This window comes from Pantherophis guttatus, chromosome 4 (genome assembly GCF_059756535.1).
Source record: "Pantherophis guttatus breed Tessera chromosome 4, ASM5975653v1, whole genome shotgun sequence".
NCBI classification, from domain to species: domain Eukaryota; kingdom Metazoa; phylum Chordata; class Lepidosauria; order Squamata; family Colubridae; genus Pantherophis; species Pantherophis guttatus.
This window is the reverse complement of record NC_142066.1, coordinates 64,416,563-64,434,871: the sequence shown is the minus strand read 5'-3', so window position 1 is coordinate 64,434,871 and position 18,309 is coordinate 64,416,563. Positions and strand designations below refer to the sequence as shown.

At 40.8% G+C, this 18,309-nt stretch overlaps 1 protein-coding gene across 5 annotated transcripts in view; it reads left to right on the top strand.

Annotated features, from left to right (window-relative positions):
* GALNT1 (polypeptide N-acetylgalactosaminyltransferase 1) overlaps positions 1 to 17,998 on the top strand; it is a 72,618-nt gene extending 54,620 nt beyond the window's left edge. For all 5 annotated transcript variants that reach the window (XM_034416325.3, XM_087894030.1, XM_034416326.3 and 2 more), the window contains 4 exons: positions 8,324 to 8,463; positions 12,226 to 12,324; positions 13,876 to 14,010; positions 16,781 to 17,998. In XM_034416325.3, the coding sequence (XP_034272216.1) occupies positions 8,324 to 8,463; positions 12,226 to 12,324; positions 13,876 to 14,010; positions 16,781 to 16,927 (521 nt within the window). In that variant the 3' untranslated portion in view covers positions 16,928 to 17,998. The remainder of the gene's footprint in view (positions 1 to 8,323; positions 8,464 to 12,225; positions 12,325 to 13,875; positions 14,011 to 16,780) is intronic.
* Positions 17,999 to 18,309: the final 311 nt, after the last annotated feature.

Sequence of the window (18,309 nt, the reverse complement as noted above, 5' to 3'; positions counted from 1 at the left end):
ATATTTACTACATTAAGTCCTCTTCATCTGTCAAATTCATAAATTATGATACTATTGACTTCATGAGTTATTGGCATACACATGTACATATGCATGTATATGTGCATCTGTGTATGTATGTATTGTACATTATGGTGTTGTTTTAAATGTTTTAAAATGTAATCTTTCTTTTAAAGATCTAACATATATTTGACATACCTTTGACATTTGACATTTCCTGCACTAAAATGTCACTTTCATAATAATATTACTTCATTATACAACTATATTTTAATATTAACAGTACATGTACACTCTTGCATCAATATCATGCACACACAAACATACACAATAGCTTACACACAAATACACATGTGTCTGTATGTGTGATATTATTACTTAATATTATTACTTGGTTAAAATAATTCTAATATTGCCCATTCATATAGTTGTTAAGTTGCCCTTAATTTAAAAACAACATAATTATCAAAGAATTCTGAACCATAAGTCCTATTCTAATTATTTTAATGGCTACCTGGGCTCCACTGAAAAAGAAGGATCTTTGCTATGTTCCAAAATATCAGATGGGAGAGAATAAGGCGCATTTCATTTAATTGGAGCCACAAGCAAAAAGTCTGTCTTTGTCCTACTTCTGGCTACACTCCATCTCCTGCTTAATATCTTGGCACTGGAATGGCCTTGCCCCTCAGGGTCCCTACAGCTCTTGGACCTACTTTTCCCCAACTGGATCCCTGTGGGCCTTTTCCCTTTTCTGGGTCCCTTGAGCCTGATTTCCACCCCCTGTGCCCCACCCCTTCTCCCTTTTAAATGTAAATTTTAAATTTTTAATGTATTTTAAAATTAGGGGTATTTTAAATTATGGGTATTAATTCAGCCAAATTTATTTAATTCATTTTTATTCGATTTTAAATTTTGTATATTTATGTGTTTTATTTCATGGCTGTACACCGCCCTGAGTCCTTCGGGAGTAGGGCGGTATAGAAATTAGATAAATAAATAAATAAATAAAATAAAATAAATAGTAATATGTGGAAACATAGGTAGACTCCAATTTACGATAGATTACATAGCAACAGTTCGAAGTTACAGTGACCCCCCAAAACTACTTATGACTTAGTCCAAAAATTACTGCTGCTGCAGTACTCCCATGATAGTTTGCCTTACTTGACTGCAGGGACATTACAGTGCCCCTGCATCTCTCATACCCCATCCGTCCACTGGGTCCCCTCAGGCCTTGGGCTTGCTTTCCATCCCACTAGGCCACACACTCTCCTTCTCATCTTTCAAAGATCTCTGAAACTCAGGAGGCCAGGAGAGGGGAGGAGGACAGGCCTCTCCCTTGCTGGAAGACATGGCATAATCTTAGAATTAGCTGCCATTTTCTGAGTGGTTGCTTCTGGGATTGTGCTATTTTGCGTGCTTCCCTGAAAAATGCATGCTGTAAAGCATGTTGCTCTGTTGCTGGCTGTACGGCGCAATCCTGAAAATAGTTGCTTAGAAAACTAGAGCTGCTTATATGATTGTGACATGCAACCCAGCAATAGAGTGCCCTGTCCTCCTTCCCTATCCCAACTTCCTCAGCCCCGAAGATTTTTGAAAGGAGGAAGGGGTGGGGCACAGGGGGTGGAAGTCAGGCTCAAGGGACCCAGAAAAGGGAAAAGGCCCACAGGGATCCAGTTGGGGAAAAGTAGGTCCAAGAGCTGTAGGGACCCTGAGGGGCAAGGCCATTCCAGTGCCAAGATATTAAGCAGGGGATGGAGTGATAGCAACAGCTGCTGCTGCAGTAGGGGAACTGCTGAGAGCCCAAATCCAAGCCCCAGGTCGCACATCCCAATCGGTGGCTACCCAAGCTGCTACAGCCTCACCACGAGTGTGGGCCAGACAGGACCGCCAAACCCCATCTCTGGGAGTGAAATTCAGCAGCAACCCAGGGGACCTGAGATTTTTCATCGCCCACACCTGATTCTACATGCAACAATACAAAGTTGACATAGTAACTGAAAGAGCCAAAATAAGGATGGTGACGCTGGCACTAGAGAGCGCAAGAGTGAATTGGATGGTCACTCTCCATAATGATGATGCCCTGGAGGTGTGCAATGTTTAACTGCTTTATGATGATGCTCCGCAGGAGATTCGAAGATCCATTAAGCGATCACAAAGCTTGAACCCAAATCAAAGCCATCAGCCAGGGCCACTGATCTATGGCCATTTACACCAAGGAGTTCTGTGAGCTAGCGTGCAGGCTGAACAATTGACCACAGAACTTACTCATCAAGTGTTTCCAGGATGGGCTAAATGACAATGTCTACAATGCCTGCATCTCAAGGAGCGCACATCTGGTACACCCTGACAGAAGAAGCTTAAATCAACTTGGTCTGCTCCCCACTCCACTACAACCGGGGCTGGAAGAAACCTTTCCCAACAAAGAGGAGCGATAGCCTGATAAGGGGGGAGAGCCAAGCCTGTGAATATGCTCCACCACCAGCTGCTTCAAGTGTGGGAGGGAGGATCATTGAGCTGCAGATTGTCGCACATCCCGCTCGACCCCAAAGAGCACTCCAGCACCAGCTAAAAAGACCGGGAAACTATCCCTGAGAACCTGTGAAACATCAAAGGGGGCAAAAGTCATTGAGCTGACCTTGCCTCTGGGGGTGAGGCTGGAGCTCTGACCAAAACCCCATGGGACCTGATCGGGAGTGACAGCGACACTGATTAAGACCCCTTGGTAAATCAGGACGCTCCTTCTGAAACCATCCCAATAGAACCTGAGGTGCCCTCCTCGGAGAATAAAGGAGAATTGGTCACCCTTTTGGAGTCAGGCTGTACCAGATGCCTGGTTAGCCCTAGAGTGGTGGAAAATTTGGGACTGTGTTTTAGTGAATTGAAGATGCTACTAGGTTTCTGCCAAGTAGATGGAACTGTGGCAGGGAGAGCCCCCGCAACATTTGTCACTGAACCTTGTTGATGAGAATGAGGGAACACACCAAGACTTTAAGCTTTATCATGACCCTGGGGAAGGAGAGATAATTAATCCTAGGCAAGACTTGGCTTTTAAAGTGGAAATCTTAAGTGAATTGGATGAAGAGAATTTATAAAGGTCAGGCAGAACAGTGTGGAAAGCCAAGGAGGGTCCCAGCCAAGTACACCCCACCTACGCCACCAAAGGAGGAATTAAGTGAAACCGTACAAGGGCAATCACCAGATCCACACATCCCCTGGGAATATTGAGACTTGAGAGAGTGTTGAAGGAAAAGGGATCAGATGAGCTTTCATAGACAAAAGCTTGAAAAGAGGTTTCATCCAACCTGCTATGCTGTGGGTAACTGCCCTGGTGTTTTTAGGAGGGAAAAAGATGGGTACCTTCATCTATGCGTAGACTATAGAGGAATGAACGCCATTTGCGTCAAAAATGTTTACCCCCTTCTCTTAATGAAGGACATGTTAGGCCAGTGTTGGCAAACCTTTTAGGCCCACAGTGCCCAAACTGGAAGGTGTGTGTGTCCACGTGCATGTGCGCCAGGCTGCCGGAAACCTGACAACCAGCTGGCCAGCATGCATGCGTGCCTCGGAAACCCGACAGACCAGCTGGCTGAGCTAGGGTGACGGCATGCATACCCACAGAGAGGGCTCTGTGTGCCACCTCTGGCACGCGTGCCATAGGTTTGCCATCATGGTGTTAGGCCATCTGACAAAAGGGGAGATTTTCACTAAATTGGACTTATGGGAAGCATATTACAGAGTGAGAGTGAAAGAAGGCAATGAGTGGAAAACTGCATTTACTGTAACTGTCCAGTGGGATAGTCCCAGTTCTGGATCATCCCCTTTGGGTTCCAGGGTGCCCCTGCCATGTTCACGCAATTGATGAATGTAGTCCCTGCATGAACTTCTATACAAGAGGATCCTAGTGTACTTTGACAACATTCTGATTTATACTGAAAAACATGATGGTGCACATAAAATTGGTGCGAGCAGTGTTAAGAAAACTCTACGCTGCCCAGCTATATGCTAAGCTTTCCACATACAAATTCCACAAGGACAGAATTGACTATTGGGTTATCATATATCCCATGAAGGCATAGAAATGGATCCTGAAAAGTGTGAGCTGTCCTTGACTGGGCTCCACCCTGGACCTAAAAGCATCTTCAAAGTTTCATGGGGTTTGCAAATTTCTATCATCAATTCATACCGTCTTTTGCCCAGATTACAAACTTGTTAAAAATGAAAAGGGAAGGGAAGCCTAAACCCAGCCAATGTTTAAAATAGTCTATGGAGTGTAAGACTGTATTTGAGACATTAAAGTGGCTGTTTGCCGCTGAACTGGTGCTTCACCCTGACCCAAACGCCCCTTTCATAATCCAAGCAGATGCTAGTGATTTAGTCATGGGGGCTGTATTACTATAAAAAAACAAAGAGAGCTTTACAACACTGTGCGTATCCTTCAAAGAAACTCACGGAAACAAAGCAGCAATGGGCAATATGGGAAAGGAAACTTACATGGTGTGATGGGCACTCCTGACCTGGAGACACTTCCTAAAGGGAAGCAAAGTCCTGTTTGAGGTCTGGACAGACCATAAAAACTTGGAGGCCCTAAAAACCTCTAGGAAACTGTCCCCCAAACAGATCTGCTGGGCAGAGTTCTTTAACCTGTTCCAGGGGGCCATAATTTTTTTGCATATGCATTATCTAGAATGCCACTATATGACAACGTCCAGAAAAAGTGCCAGGACTCCTGCAGCCTGTGGCAAAACCCTAGGCTCCTTGGAAATTTCTTTCCAAATATCTATGGACTTCCATCGTTGAGTTTCCTGAAAGCTCAGGAAAGTTTTTTTGGTCATGACAGACCTATTTTCCAAACAGATGCACTTCATACCCTGTTCAAAGATCTCCTCAGCTCGCACTCTAGCTAAGCTCTTTGTACACATCTACAGGCTACATGGAGTGCCAGAGTGCATATTCTCAGACCGGGGAGTTCAATTCACTTCACAGTTTTGGCAATTTTTTAAAAAAATTATTAGGCATCAAGCAGGGGCTCAGCAGTTCCCATCATCCACAGACTAATGGAGCCTGTGAATGAGATAACAGGGTTCTAGAACAATATTTAAGATGTTTTATTAATTACCAGCAGGACAACTGGTCGGATCTCCTCCCATTTGCAGAAGTAGCATATAATAACTTCCTGCATAGTAGCATTGGTTTTGCTCCTTTTAAAGTGGCTACAGGACAAGAATTTGTACTAGAGCTGTCCCAAAACACATCCCAGACTATCCCATTGGCTGACTGGATCACCCAACTACAAAACACCTGGCCCGTGGTCTGTAGAGTGCTAGATGACGCATGTACTGCACACAAGAATCAAGCTGACAAAAAATGTACTAAACCAGGGGTGTCAAACTCAATTTCATTGAAGGCCACATCAGGGTTGTATTTGACCTCGGTGGGCCAGGGTGGGTGTGGCCAGCTCAACATCACTCACGTTGGGGGCGCCTGTGGAGGCCCGAGTGCTCTGCCAGTGAAAAGAGCCTTCCGAGCTCTATTTTTGGATGTGATGGCTTCCTGCAACGCTCTGCCAGCGAAAATGGAGCTCCGTTTTTGCTGGCAGATGCACCTTGGCCGGTTCTGTGCTGTTTCAGGGCAACGCCGCAGGCCAGATCTAAGTACCCCGCGGGCCAGATCCGGCCCCCGGGACTTGAGCTTGACACCCCTATACTAAAAGGATTTTAAAATTGGAGATAAAGTCTACCTTTCCACTAAATACCTCCAACCTAGACAAACATTGAAAAAACTGGGCCCCAAATATGTTGGCCCTTTTCCCATTTGTAAAATCATCAACCCTGTCACAATACAGTTTATACTTCCCAAAGATCTTGGACAAATCCATCAGGTATTTAATTGCAGCTTGCTGAAGCTGGCACTAACCTCTTCCTTGTGGTTGGAGCCGGGAGCCCCTCCAATCCCCACCCTGATCGAAGGAGAACAGCATTTTGAAATTAAAGACATTTTTGACTCCTGCAAGCACAGAAAAAGTCCAATACCTAATATCTTGGAAACATTTTCCCCCTTCTGAAACCAAATGGGTGTATGCATGGCATGTGCACGCTCCCAGACTACAGATATTCCATAACTAATATCTGCATAAGCAACAAGCCCCCCTCTAATCACTCTCTGTCTCCCTTTCTAGGACTAATGTCCCTGTGAAGGGGGGCAGCATGTCAGGCTGCCTTCCCTGTCGCTTGGGTTGCAGCCTGTCATAAGCCTCACACTTGTTGAGAGTGTGGTCGCGCGACAGTTTCCACAATTCCTGGAGGAAACATCTTATCTAGATCCGTTCCAGTCGGGTTTCAGGTCTGGGCACAGCACGGAAACGGCATTGGTCGCGTTGGTTGATGATCTCTGGAGGGCTCGGGACAGGGGTTGCTCCTCTGTTCTGGTCCTGTTAGACCTCTCAGCGGCTTTTGATACCATCGACCATGGTATCATGCTGCACCGGCTGGAAGAGTTGGGGGTGGGAGGCACCGTATTGCGGTGGTTCTCCTCCTTTCTCTCCGACCGGTCGCAGTTTGTGTTGGCAGGGGGACAGAGGTCGACCTCGAGGCCTCTCATCTGTGGAGTGCCGCAGGGATCGGTCCTCTCGCCCCTTCTGTTCAACATTTATGTGAAGCCGCTGGGCGAGATCATCCGTGGCTTCGGGGTGAGATACCATCAGTACGCTGATGACACCCAGCTGTACATCTCCACCCCAGGCCACCCCAACGATGCCCTTGAAGTGGTGTCTCGGTGCCAGGAGGCTGTGCGGATCTGGATGGGGAGGAACAGGCTCAAGCTCAACCCTTCCAAGACTGAGTGGCTGTGGCTCCCGGCATCCCGATATAGTCAGTTGACTCCATCACTGACTATTGGGGGCGAGTCCTTGGCTCCCACAGAAAGGGATCGCAATCTGGGAGTCCTCCTGGATATGCAGCTGTCCTTGGAGGAACATCTGACGGCTGTAACCAGGGGGACCTTTTATCAGGTTCGCCTGATTCGCCAGTTGCGGCCCTTTCTTGATCGGGATTCCCTGTGCACAGTCACTCACGTCCTCGTCACCTCTCGCCTTGACTACTGCAATGCTCTCTACATGGGGCTCCCCTTGAGGGGCACCCGGAGGCTCCAGCTGATCCAGAACGCAGCAGCGCGGGTAGTGATGGGAGCAGCATGGCGTTCCCATGTAACACCGCTCCTGCGCGAGCTGCACTGGCTCCTGGTGGTCTTCCGGGTGCGCTTCAAGGTGTTGGTTATCACCTTTAAAGCGCTCCATGGCATAGGGCCTAGCTATCTTCGAGACCGCCTGCTGCTACCGACGACCTCCCATCGACCCGTGCGCTTCCACAGAGAGGGCCTCCTCAGGGTGCCATCAGCCAAACAATGTAGGCTGGTGACCCCCAGGGGGAGAGCCTTCTCTGTGGGGGCACCTACCCTCTGGAATCAGTTGCCCCCAGAGATAAGGAGAATCCAAGACCTCAGTGCCTTCCGCCGTGCCCTTAAAACCCACTTTTTCCAGCAAGCCGGGCTGGCTTAGGAAGAAATTTTAAATGTTTTAATTGGTTTGTATTTTTAATTTTGGGCCAAATTTATATAGATTTTAATTGTTTTTAATATTTGTATTTCATGTTTTTAATTCTGGCTGTGCACCGCCCTGAGTCCTCAGGGAGAAGGGCGGTATATAAATTGAAACTAACTAACTAACTAACTAACTAACTAACTAACCCAGAGAGGGAGGGGAAGATGTTGTAAAAAGGGGGAAAAGGGAGAGACTAACGTGAACAAGAGGCAGAGGTGTGAACCAGTATCATCTGGACACTTCAAGGATTTTTGGGCGCCCAGGAATGTTAACTGCTTCTTGAAGTGTCCTGTATTCAGAACATCCAACTATCATCCTATTGGACACTGATGACCTAGTCAAAGGGGGAGGGCTAAAGTTTGGAACAATGTAGCGATTTGTGCAGATTTTCTTTATTGCTTTTGCTGCATCCAATTGTCTAGTAAAAGTTCCTTGAAACCTTCAGATGTAGTCAAGCGTTTTTCTTTCCTAGCGAGCCAGCTGGGGCAGGGCTGACAGGCTGAATTATAGAATTACTTTTTAAGCCAAATTTGTATCAATGCCTAATACTCAGTTTAAAATCCAATTTATTATAGTTTTTCATAGCCCCTTTTAAAGATTATGTGTAAAGATTGTGTTTTGAAGTAATATGATTTACTGTATTTATATTTCACTAAAACTGTACAAAAGAAAAAATAATATTGTGGTTCTCTCCAGACTTTAACAGTAATATATACTTCTTTAAAGGGGTTACAAAGGTGGATTATGGAGACATTTCTTCACGACTTGGACTAAGACAGAAACTACAGTGCAAACCTTTTTTCTGGTATTTAGAGAATGTTTATCCTGATTCCCAAATACCACGACACTATTTCTCTTTGGGAGAGGTAACAATTTTATGTACCATACAATATAGTGCAGACCTGGTCATTTTATTGCCTGTAGGCCACATCTGCCCCACAGGCTGTCTTAGTCCAGTTGGCAGCATCTATCGCGGGCAGGGCACCGACAGTGGCAGGGAGTGGGGCAACAGCCCTCCACAACAGTCTGTTTCTCATGTGACCCTTTCTTTGAAAAAAAATAATTGCTCACACCTGATATAGTGTGTAGTAACATAAATGTATCATAACTAAATACCTATGCTTTTTGATGTGGAAACCTATAACATTTGGTACAGTGGGATTAAGACAGAGTTTTTCCATGGTGTAAAAGTTTATAATAGGGGAATATAGGATTATATAACAATTTTTATGTTAGCTTTGAAGTAAGCTTTCTTTATATATATATATATATATGTCAGCAGAAAAAAGGCCCAGAAACTTGTGAATGAGATTTCACAGAACCAGGGCTGTAGAACAACTTAGTTTACGTAGGTAAAACCTGGCTAGAAAGAATATGCATGTATATGTATATATATATATATATATATATATATATATATATATATGTTTTCTGAGGTTTTCACGGGTGTTTGTAGGTCTTTGGTTATTCGGGTTTTCTCCCGCGTAAAATTGGAGGTGTCTTGGCAACGTTTCGACGAAGTCTCATTCGTCATCTTCAGGCTGGTGTTCTCGGCTTCGTGCTTCTAGGAGCAATGTGTGTGATCGCAGCTGTTTCTTCCTTTTAACTGCCAGTGGGGGTGTGAACTGATTGGGTGGGAGCTTGGCTGTGTTCTGATTGGGTGGAGGTGTGTTCTGATTGATTGGGGGTTTGGCTGTGCTCTGATTAGATGGGGGGTTGGCTGTGCTCTGATTGGCTGGGTGTGTGTTCTGTTTAGGAGGGGGCTTGGTTGTGCTCAGGTTAGTCTGAGTAGCAGGGCGATTTGAGCTGGTGAGCTGTGTTGCTGTTGTTTGGCTTCATGTTCGTGGCCGTGCCATCTCTTCATGTTGGGTGTCAGTCTGCTTCATGTATGGATTAGAGGGGTTTAAAGTGGCTAATGATGCAGCTGTGGTCTGGCTTCTGGTCCGTGGTCGTGCCTGATCATCAGTGTGGGTTTGAGTCTGTTTTCCACGTGGATGTGTGGTGGTTACATCCTGTGTGGCTCTCGTGAGTGTGGGTCTGGTGTCATTCGTCGTGTTAGGGACTCGTTTGTCAATAAGGGTTGGTTTCCAAATGGCTGGTAGGCGGGAGGTGTCATCTCGTTTATTCATGCTGTGTGGATGTTTTTCTATCTCAATGGCTTCTCTGATTATTCTGTTATTAAAGTGTTCAGTTTTAGCAATAGTTCTGGTCTTTTTAAAGTCAATATCATGTCCTGTGGATTTGAGGTGTTGGACCAGGGAAGAAGTTGGTTCCTCTTTTCTAACTGAGTTCTTGTGTTCTTCAGTGCGTGCACTTATTCTTCTGTTGGTTTGTCCGATGTATGTGGTGGGGCAGGCGGTGCATGGGATTTCATATACTCCTTGATTTTCTAACTCAATTTTGTCTTTGGGGTTTCTTAGGATGGTGGATATTTTTCGGTTTGTGCAGAATGCTGTCTTGATGTTGTGTTTGTGGAGGATCTTGCTGATTCTGTCTGTGGTGCCTTTTATGTATGGGAGGAGGGCTTTGCCGTTTTCTTGTTCTCTGTCTTGGATTTTAGTGGGGGTTTCTTTTTGGATTAGGTTGGTGATGTTATTTCTTTGGAATCCATTGGATGTTAGTACGTTAGTGAGAGTGTGTAGTTCGGTTTTTAGGTGTCGTTCATCAGCTAAGCGTTTTGTTCTGGATCCAGCTCCAGCTATGGGATAGCTTCTACACGAAACAGAGCCTGAAGATGACAGGGTTGTGAGCCTTTTGAAACGTTGCTTTAAGAAAAACTTTTAAAGTCACTGGTAGGATTTTAGCTGAGGTTTTAAAGGATCTTGCAGAGTGCTCTGTAAGGATTTTTAGAAGATTTTAAGCTGGGATTTTAACCAGGATTTTAAATATTTTAACCAACTTATTCACAATGACGCGGGAAAACACCCGAGATTTTAATTTTTTGCATATGCACACCCGCGAAAACTTAAGAAGATATATATATATATATATATATATATATATATATATATATATATATATATATATATTTGTCTATGTAAGTTTTCACGGGTATACACACGGGTATGTGTGTACAGTTAATATCTCGGGTTTCTTCTAGTAGTAAACAACTACTACCCCCTTTTTAGGATATGTTTACAACTACACGGGAAGAAATCTGAGATATTAACTGTACACACACACACACACACACACACACATATATATATATATATATAATGTGTATTGCCAACTATGGCAATACAAACATCTTGATTTACATAGGAAAAACCCTGGCAAGAACAGTAATGCACATATAAACCTATGAAAAAAATAAAGAACAAAATAAATATTTGACCTTTACAGGGAGGAGTCATAAAATAAGGGTGTGGCTAACTGAAGAGGCCTTATAAGGCCGAAATAGATCTATCTTAGTCTCCCTTAAGTCTCACAGCAGACAACATAAAATGTCTGATAAAGCCTGGAAAGTGGTGATTTGAGATGTCACCCAACTATGGCAATACAAACATTTTGATTTACGTAGGAAAAACCCTGACTAGAACAGTAATGCATGCACATATATATATATATATATATATATATATATATATATATATATATATATATATATATATCATATATATCATATATATATGATTTATATGCCGCCCTTCTCAGTAATGCATACATAAGAAAATAAGTGTTAGAGAACAGAGAAAAAGAACAAAGCATTTCTTTCCAAGCATTAAGGATGTCAAAGGTTACATCATGTCATTGATAGTTATTTTGCCATAACAAACCTTTTTAAAATACAAATAATTACAAATTATAAACAAAAATAGAAAATGTTTGTATTCTCAAACTTAATTTCATTTAATGCAGTTTGAAAAATTAATATTCCAAATATAATTTAACAAAACATATATAACATTAATAAAAACAGATGTAAAACATTAAAAAGATTAAATATAAATAGAAAACTAAAACAATATTTTTATTTAAAAATAAAAAACCTGAGCAATAATGAGTAAAATTATATTTTTGTTGACTTCCATATATCTTGTAGAATCAAAAGACTGCTAATTTATCAGAAAGCTAGCCTCTGAAGAAACTATGCCCTATTTCAAAGAAAAAGCAAGACTCTAATAGAATCTAATTTCAGTTTCTGGAATGTTTACAGCATACCCAAATTTTTAAACAAAATATTGGTATTACATGTCTCAAACTATGTAAACTTTAAGATCAAAACCAAGATAAATAGCAGAAAACAACCACACTTTAAATCTTAGCAATGTGTTAGTAATATTTGTGCTATCTCTGTGTTGTTACACTCACCCCCTTCCTGCCTGTATGTGCACTTGCTTACGGAGCTAAAACTTACAGAGAAAGCAAAAGGGATGATCACAGAGAGAATATGAGCCTAATGACTACATGACCCTGTCATTTAGTAGTTAAAGTGAGGATGGGTAAATTGGCCTTCACACTTTCTAAGGCTAATGTGTAAGTTAGTTAATATGTATCTGGTGTGTATGTGTGTATATATTCTATCTATCTATCTCTATCTATCTATCTATCTATCTATCTATCTATCTATCTATCTATCTATCTATCTATAATCTTATCTATCTGATTTTTTAACCTTTCTTTAGATAAGAAATGCGGAAACAAATCAATGTCTAGATAATATGGCACGAAAAGAAAATGAAAAAGTTGGAATTTTTAATTGCCACGGAATGGGTGGTAATCAGGTAATAATAATTTTTTTGTTTTCATTGTATTTTGAGCAGTAAGTAATTTAATATATGTATTTAAAATCTCTATTCTTATTGGCCTGTCTCATAATTAATTTAATTTAATTTAATTTAATTTAATTTAATTTAATTTAATTTAATTTAATTTAATTTAATTTAATTTAATTTAATTTAATTTATCACATTTCTATGCTGCCCAACTCCCAAGGGACTCTGGGCAGCTTACAGCAAAAATAATGCGAACAATGAACATAAAATTATTAAAAAACGTTATAAAAACATTTTAAGAACATTAAAAGCCCATGCACACCATTCATGGCCGGATCTTGCAAAATTGCAACAGCAAGATCAACGGCCCCAGGCCTGCTGGAAAAGCCAGGTCTTCACCGCTTTCTGGAAGGCCAATAGGGTGGGGGTAGTCCGGATCTCAGGAGATAACTGGTTCCAGAGAGCTGGGGCAGCCACAGAGAAGGGCCTCCCCCGTGGGCCTGCCAGCCGGCATTGTTTAGCTGACGGGACCCGGAGGACACCAACTCTGTGGGATCTTACCGGTCGCTGGGAGCTATGCGGTAGAAGGCGGTCTCGAAGATAGCCTGGTCCTGAGCCATGTAGGGCTTTAAAGGTAATAACCAACACCTTGAATTGTGCCTGGAGACCAGTAGGGAGCCAGTGCAGCTCGCAGAGAATTGGTGTAATGTGGGTGTAATGTAATTGGTGTAATGTAATTAATCAATAATGGAGCTTATGTTGAAGAATCATAATTCCATTTAATGGACAATCAGCATATGATCAGCTTTAAGATAGTCACTGGTATAAATTTCCATGGGTGGTGGTTAGATTAAAGATTCTATCACAAATTAATTCAAATTATTTCCAGAGTTAATTTGGCAGCATTGTTGCCTTCTCTTGAAGCCCTGACTGATTTATGGAATATGGAAACACTGGGCATTTAGCCAATATTGTTGTGGCACTTCTAGCAAGATAACCCATGTAAGCTTGCATCTTGTGTGAAACAACTTTTTATATTTTAAATACACCCATGCCCCCACATACTATTGCACCATTAATATTTAAATCAATTTACTTGCCAAGGGAAATTTACCATATCAAATAAGTAAACACAGTTCATATTTCAGCTATATGAATCCCAATTAATAACCATCATTTCTAGTAGCAATTGTCATCTCTGATGTCAGTACAGACACTGCTAAAAAATTTCCCACTTTACACAATTTGTTAAATGTTATGTACTATTTTTGTTTAGAGTGAGTAATACAATACATTACAATAGCACAATTATGCTAATAGAATTACAGTTTTAATATTATAGAAGAAAAAGTAAATCTAGACAAACTTGGGAAATTTGAAAAATATTACTTTATTGCCACTGGAAATTTCATAAATGCCATTGTTTAGGAAACCTTTTAAGTGGCAAAAAAAGGAGATTAATTTGGCTGGTGTTTTCCAAATATTTCATTAGGAGGAATTTTGTACTCAGATTTTATAATGAACTATCATTGCTGTAATCAAATGTGGTTTTCTCTCAAGGTTTTCTCATACACAGCTAACAAGGAGATCCGAACAGATGATTTGTGCTTAGATGTCTCCAAACTTAATGGTCCAGTCACAATGCTCAAATGCCATCACTTAAAAGGCAATCAGCTTTGGGAGTATGATCCAGTGGTATGTGTCTTTATGACCCCAAACTCTTGAGAAAATATCTGGTTATAAATAGAAAATAGAAGGAAAACATTGTTTTTGAAAAACATTCTGTCAATTTATTTCATAGTATCATGATTCTGTCAATTTATTTCATAGCATCATGTGATTGCCATTTACAGCCTTCCTTGTGGCTTCCCACAAAGTCAGTGGGAACTGACTCTTGTAAGATGTTCTCCCTCCTGTTGTTTTTTCTCCTGAGGAGTCCCCAGATAGTAGGATGAGTATAGGATCCAGGCAGGTGGCTGCTTATCCACCCACATTTGTACTAGCCCATTAGCATCCATTCCTCACCTGCCTTCTGGGCTATAGCATCTACCTACCCACTGATATACATTTCAAGCCATAGGACTTGCATTCCTGCCTCTCCACCAGGCCCAACCATCATGCTTGTCCAAACTCACTTGCTTGCCAGCCTTCTTGTAAGAGATTTAAAGAGGGGCTTTTCATGATTGGGATTTGCAACTTCCTCTCAGGTTTCCCATTGACTTTGCTTGTTTGAAAGCAAAGGAAGACATAAATTGTAGTCAAATAAGGTCCTTGCTTGATAGTCCATAATTTTTGCTTAACAATGGCAACAGGGCCTGCAGAAGTTACTATAACTAAGTGATGCAGTAATGTGACATTGCACTTTACAACTACATCACTTAGCAATGGAAATTCCAATCTCATAGAACATAGAATCATAGGACTGGAAGGGATCTCGGGAACCCATGCTCAAGGCAAGAAACCTTATACTATCCCATTCAAATGGTCATCCAATTTTTTTCTTAAAAACCTCCAGTGATAGAGCATCCACAACATTAGGAAGCAAGCTGTTCCATTTGATAAGTACTCCCACTGTCAGGAAATTTCTTCTTAGTTCCAGGTATGATCTCTCTGTAACAATCTTCCAACTGTAGCTTCTTGTCCTGCCCTCAGATGCTTTGCAGAATAAGTCAACCCCCTTGCCTCTGTGACTTCCCCTCCTATCATCTCTCTTCCTTCTCTTCAGTGGCCTAGACATACCTAGTTTCCTTAACCGTTCATCATATGATTTAATCTCCAGATCTCTTATCATCTTTGTTGCTCTTCTCTGCACTTTTTCTAGGGCCTCAGTGTCTTTTTTTGTATCATGGTGACAAAACTGTACGCACCTACTCCAAGTATGACCTCATTAGTGTAGTACTATCACTTCTCATGATCTTGATGTGCTCTCTCTTGATGCAGCCTAAAAATGCATTAGCTTTTCTGGAAGCTGCAGCACTTGCTGGCTCATACTTAAGTGGTAATCTACTAGATTCCTCTCACAATTGAAACTATTGAGCCAGGTACAACCTATTCTATATATGTGCATTTCTTTTTTCTTGCCTTACTTTTCACCACTGAATTGCATCTTGAATAGGGCCCAATGCTCAATTCTTTCAAGATCCTTCTGAATCTTCAATCTATCTTCCAAAATGTTAGCAATTCCCCCCCATGTTGTTGTTGTCTGCAGATTTGATGAGCTTCCCTTCTATTTCTCATCTAGATCATTTATGAAAATATTGAAGAGCACTGGGCCCAAGGCAGAACCACTCTTTATGTAGTTGTAGTTCTGCTGAGAGCTACATGTGGAATGCAATTGCAGTCAATTGTGAATCCATCTGGTGGTGGTACTGTCTATTTTACATTGTTCTGTCTGAGTAGGCTGTAGGCTGTTGTCTACTTTGCCAAATGCCTTACTGAATTCCAAGTGTATTCACAGCATTTTCTTTGTTCGCTAATTTAGTCACTATCAAAAAAGTGATCCCAAAGTCTTGCCATCTTCTTCCATTAGTGGACCTAATGAGTTAATGGGCTTGTCCTATTTATGCTATATAGAATTAAGAATCTTATATGCAGCAAACTCAGTGAACACCACCTGACAGTTCTAGGAGACTACCAGCAAATTTTAAAAGTTTTGTTTCAGCAACATAAGTACCTCTCATTCACTTACTCATTCAAGTGTTACATATCAAAGACCCTTCTTATCCATGGCTAGATGATACCAAATGGTATGATAGCCTTTGTACTATTCTTTTTCAGATGAATCCTAAGGGAATGGAAGGTAAGATTTCAAACTTGTATTTCTTATCGCTCTCTTTTATAAACAATGCTGAATTATATCAGCTTGATTGGTGACTTACCCAACATCACACATTTGTTATATCTGTAGAGATTCTTAGTCATCCAGATCATAGTTGTCTCAAAGGTGTTTTTTCAATAGGCAACTGGACTGTTTTTTCCTTGAGGAGGAAGAACAAAATGTTTTGTTTATCATCCAAGAATCTTCATCAGTTTTGATGGCAAGGGGCAGGATAGGTAATGACAATTGAGACTGAATGGTGGGCAATGGAAGGATAGTTCTGACCGGATGGTGGTGTGGGAGAAAAGGAAGGATTGTATTTCTTTGCAGTCATCTGGCCGTTAACACTCTCTGAGAGCTCTAGAGGACACTTGGGAGTTTATCATTTGTTATGATCATTCATCAATATCTGATAATTGTTCATCTTGTCAACAGTCCATGATTATTCCATAAATAAGGGAGGGGGGAAACTTGATAGAAAAATGTTCTCAATTCTCCATTGCTTCACAAAGCAAACCATAAGAGACAGTTGTGTTTAATGGTATCTTAATTATTTGATCTTATTTAGAAATGTTGGGTTAACACATTTTCTCTCTGTGTCTCTCTCTCTTTCTCTCCCCCTTCTTTCATTCTCCACATGCAATAAAGAAATTAATCTTGTTGCATGTGAACAGTAACCAATGCCTGGATAAAGCCACTGAAGAAGACAGCCAAGTGCCCAGTATCAAGGACTGTAATGGTAGCCGTTCACAGCAATGGCTTCTTCGTAATGTCACCCTTCCAGAAATATTCTGAAGGGTTTCTAAGACAAGGATTGACTGGACTACCTCAGCGAGTGCATTTGCTATATTATGTACCAAGCAAAGGCTGCAAGTTGTTTGATCACTGGAGCAATCAGTTCTAAAGTTCTGAGAACTGTGAACCAGCCATCCTGGTGTTGAAACATGGAGCTAACTAAAGGAGTACTTGTAATGCTTTATGCACTAATGTTTACAAGAAATCATTTTGTAGAACACATGGACAGTGGAAATGTAATCGAGGAAATATGCTCTCTGGAGAATAGCACAGTTTAGTTTGCTTGTATGTCAGCAACCTCCCAAAATGCTATTAGAAATATTCCTAAAATGTTTGTGCAAAGTTCAATATTTACTCAAAAGTCATATAAAAATATAAATGGGACAGATTAAAAATAAAAGATAAAAATCATTGATACAAAAATGTATAAAACAAGATTTAGAGAAGAAAATCAGAACTGTTAAAACTTATAATTCCAAACATCAAATGTATATAATTAATTTGATCTCAGTGGAGAAAAGGTGACCAAGCAAAATAGCAACTTTTTATTCAATTGCGTGCTGATCTATTAATTTTTTTTCTTACAGTACAGGCCTTGAACTTCTTTTAAGAAAAACCAAATTTTAGCATAAATAAAATTAGCACTCTAAATGTTGGATTAAATTTAAAAACTTTTGATTTTGTCTTGTAGTTTTTCCAAACTTGTTGCTCCTTTTTTCCAAATATCTCAAAAATGTTTTATACTTGTTTGTGTTTGATTTGCTACTTAAGTTAAAAGTATGTCAGCTATCTTTGATCTGACAAGAATTTATTTGTGTATTTTAAATTTCTTAACTGATTATGTTTTATGACCAAGTCTCCTAATATTGCATTATTATTTCTTTACAGCAATAAGTATTTTATTACTCAATTTCACTCACCAGAGCCTGCAGAAATAACTTATTCAGGTAATAAATAGCTGGCATTTGATGTTTCCTTAAAGCATATTTCCATTCAATATTACAATATCATTCATATTTTTGAAATGTAATGTTCTACTTTTTTCTAATAAAATCAAGGGAAATTATTAAATAACTCTCTTTATTAAAAATGATAAACTGTAAAAGTGCTGTGCCCCCTCCTCCAATTCTGAAACTGGCCAAAAATCATATCACACTAAATCTTACTGATCCCACAGTATATCTTTCCAGCATATCTGGAAGGGGCCTACTTGCACTGCTGAGCATGTACCTATAACACGTAACATTCTAAGGGGTGTGATTTTTTTTAAATTTCGATGTTCCCAATTCCAACCCTATACCTCATAATCTGTCTTTTACAAAACCTCCTTCAGTTGGGCATGTATAATATTGTGGTTACCCCATCATAATACTGTGGTCGTC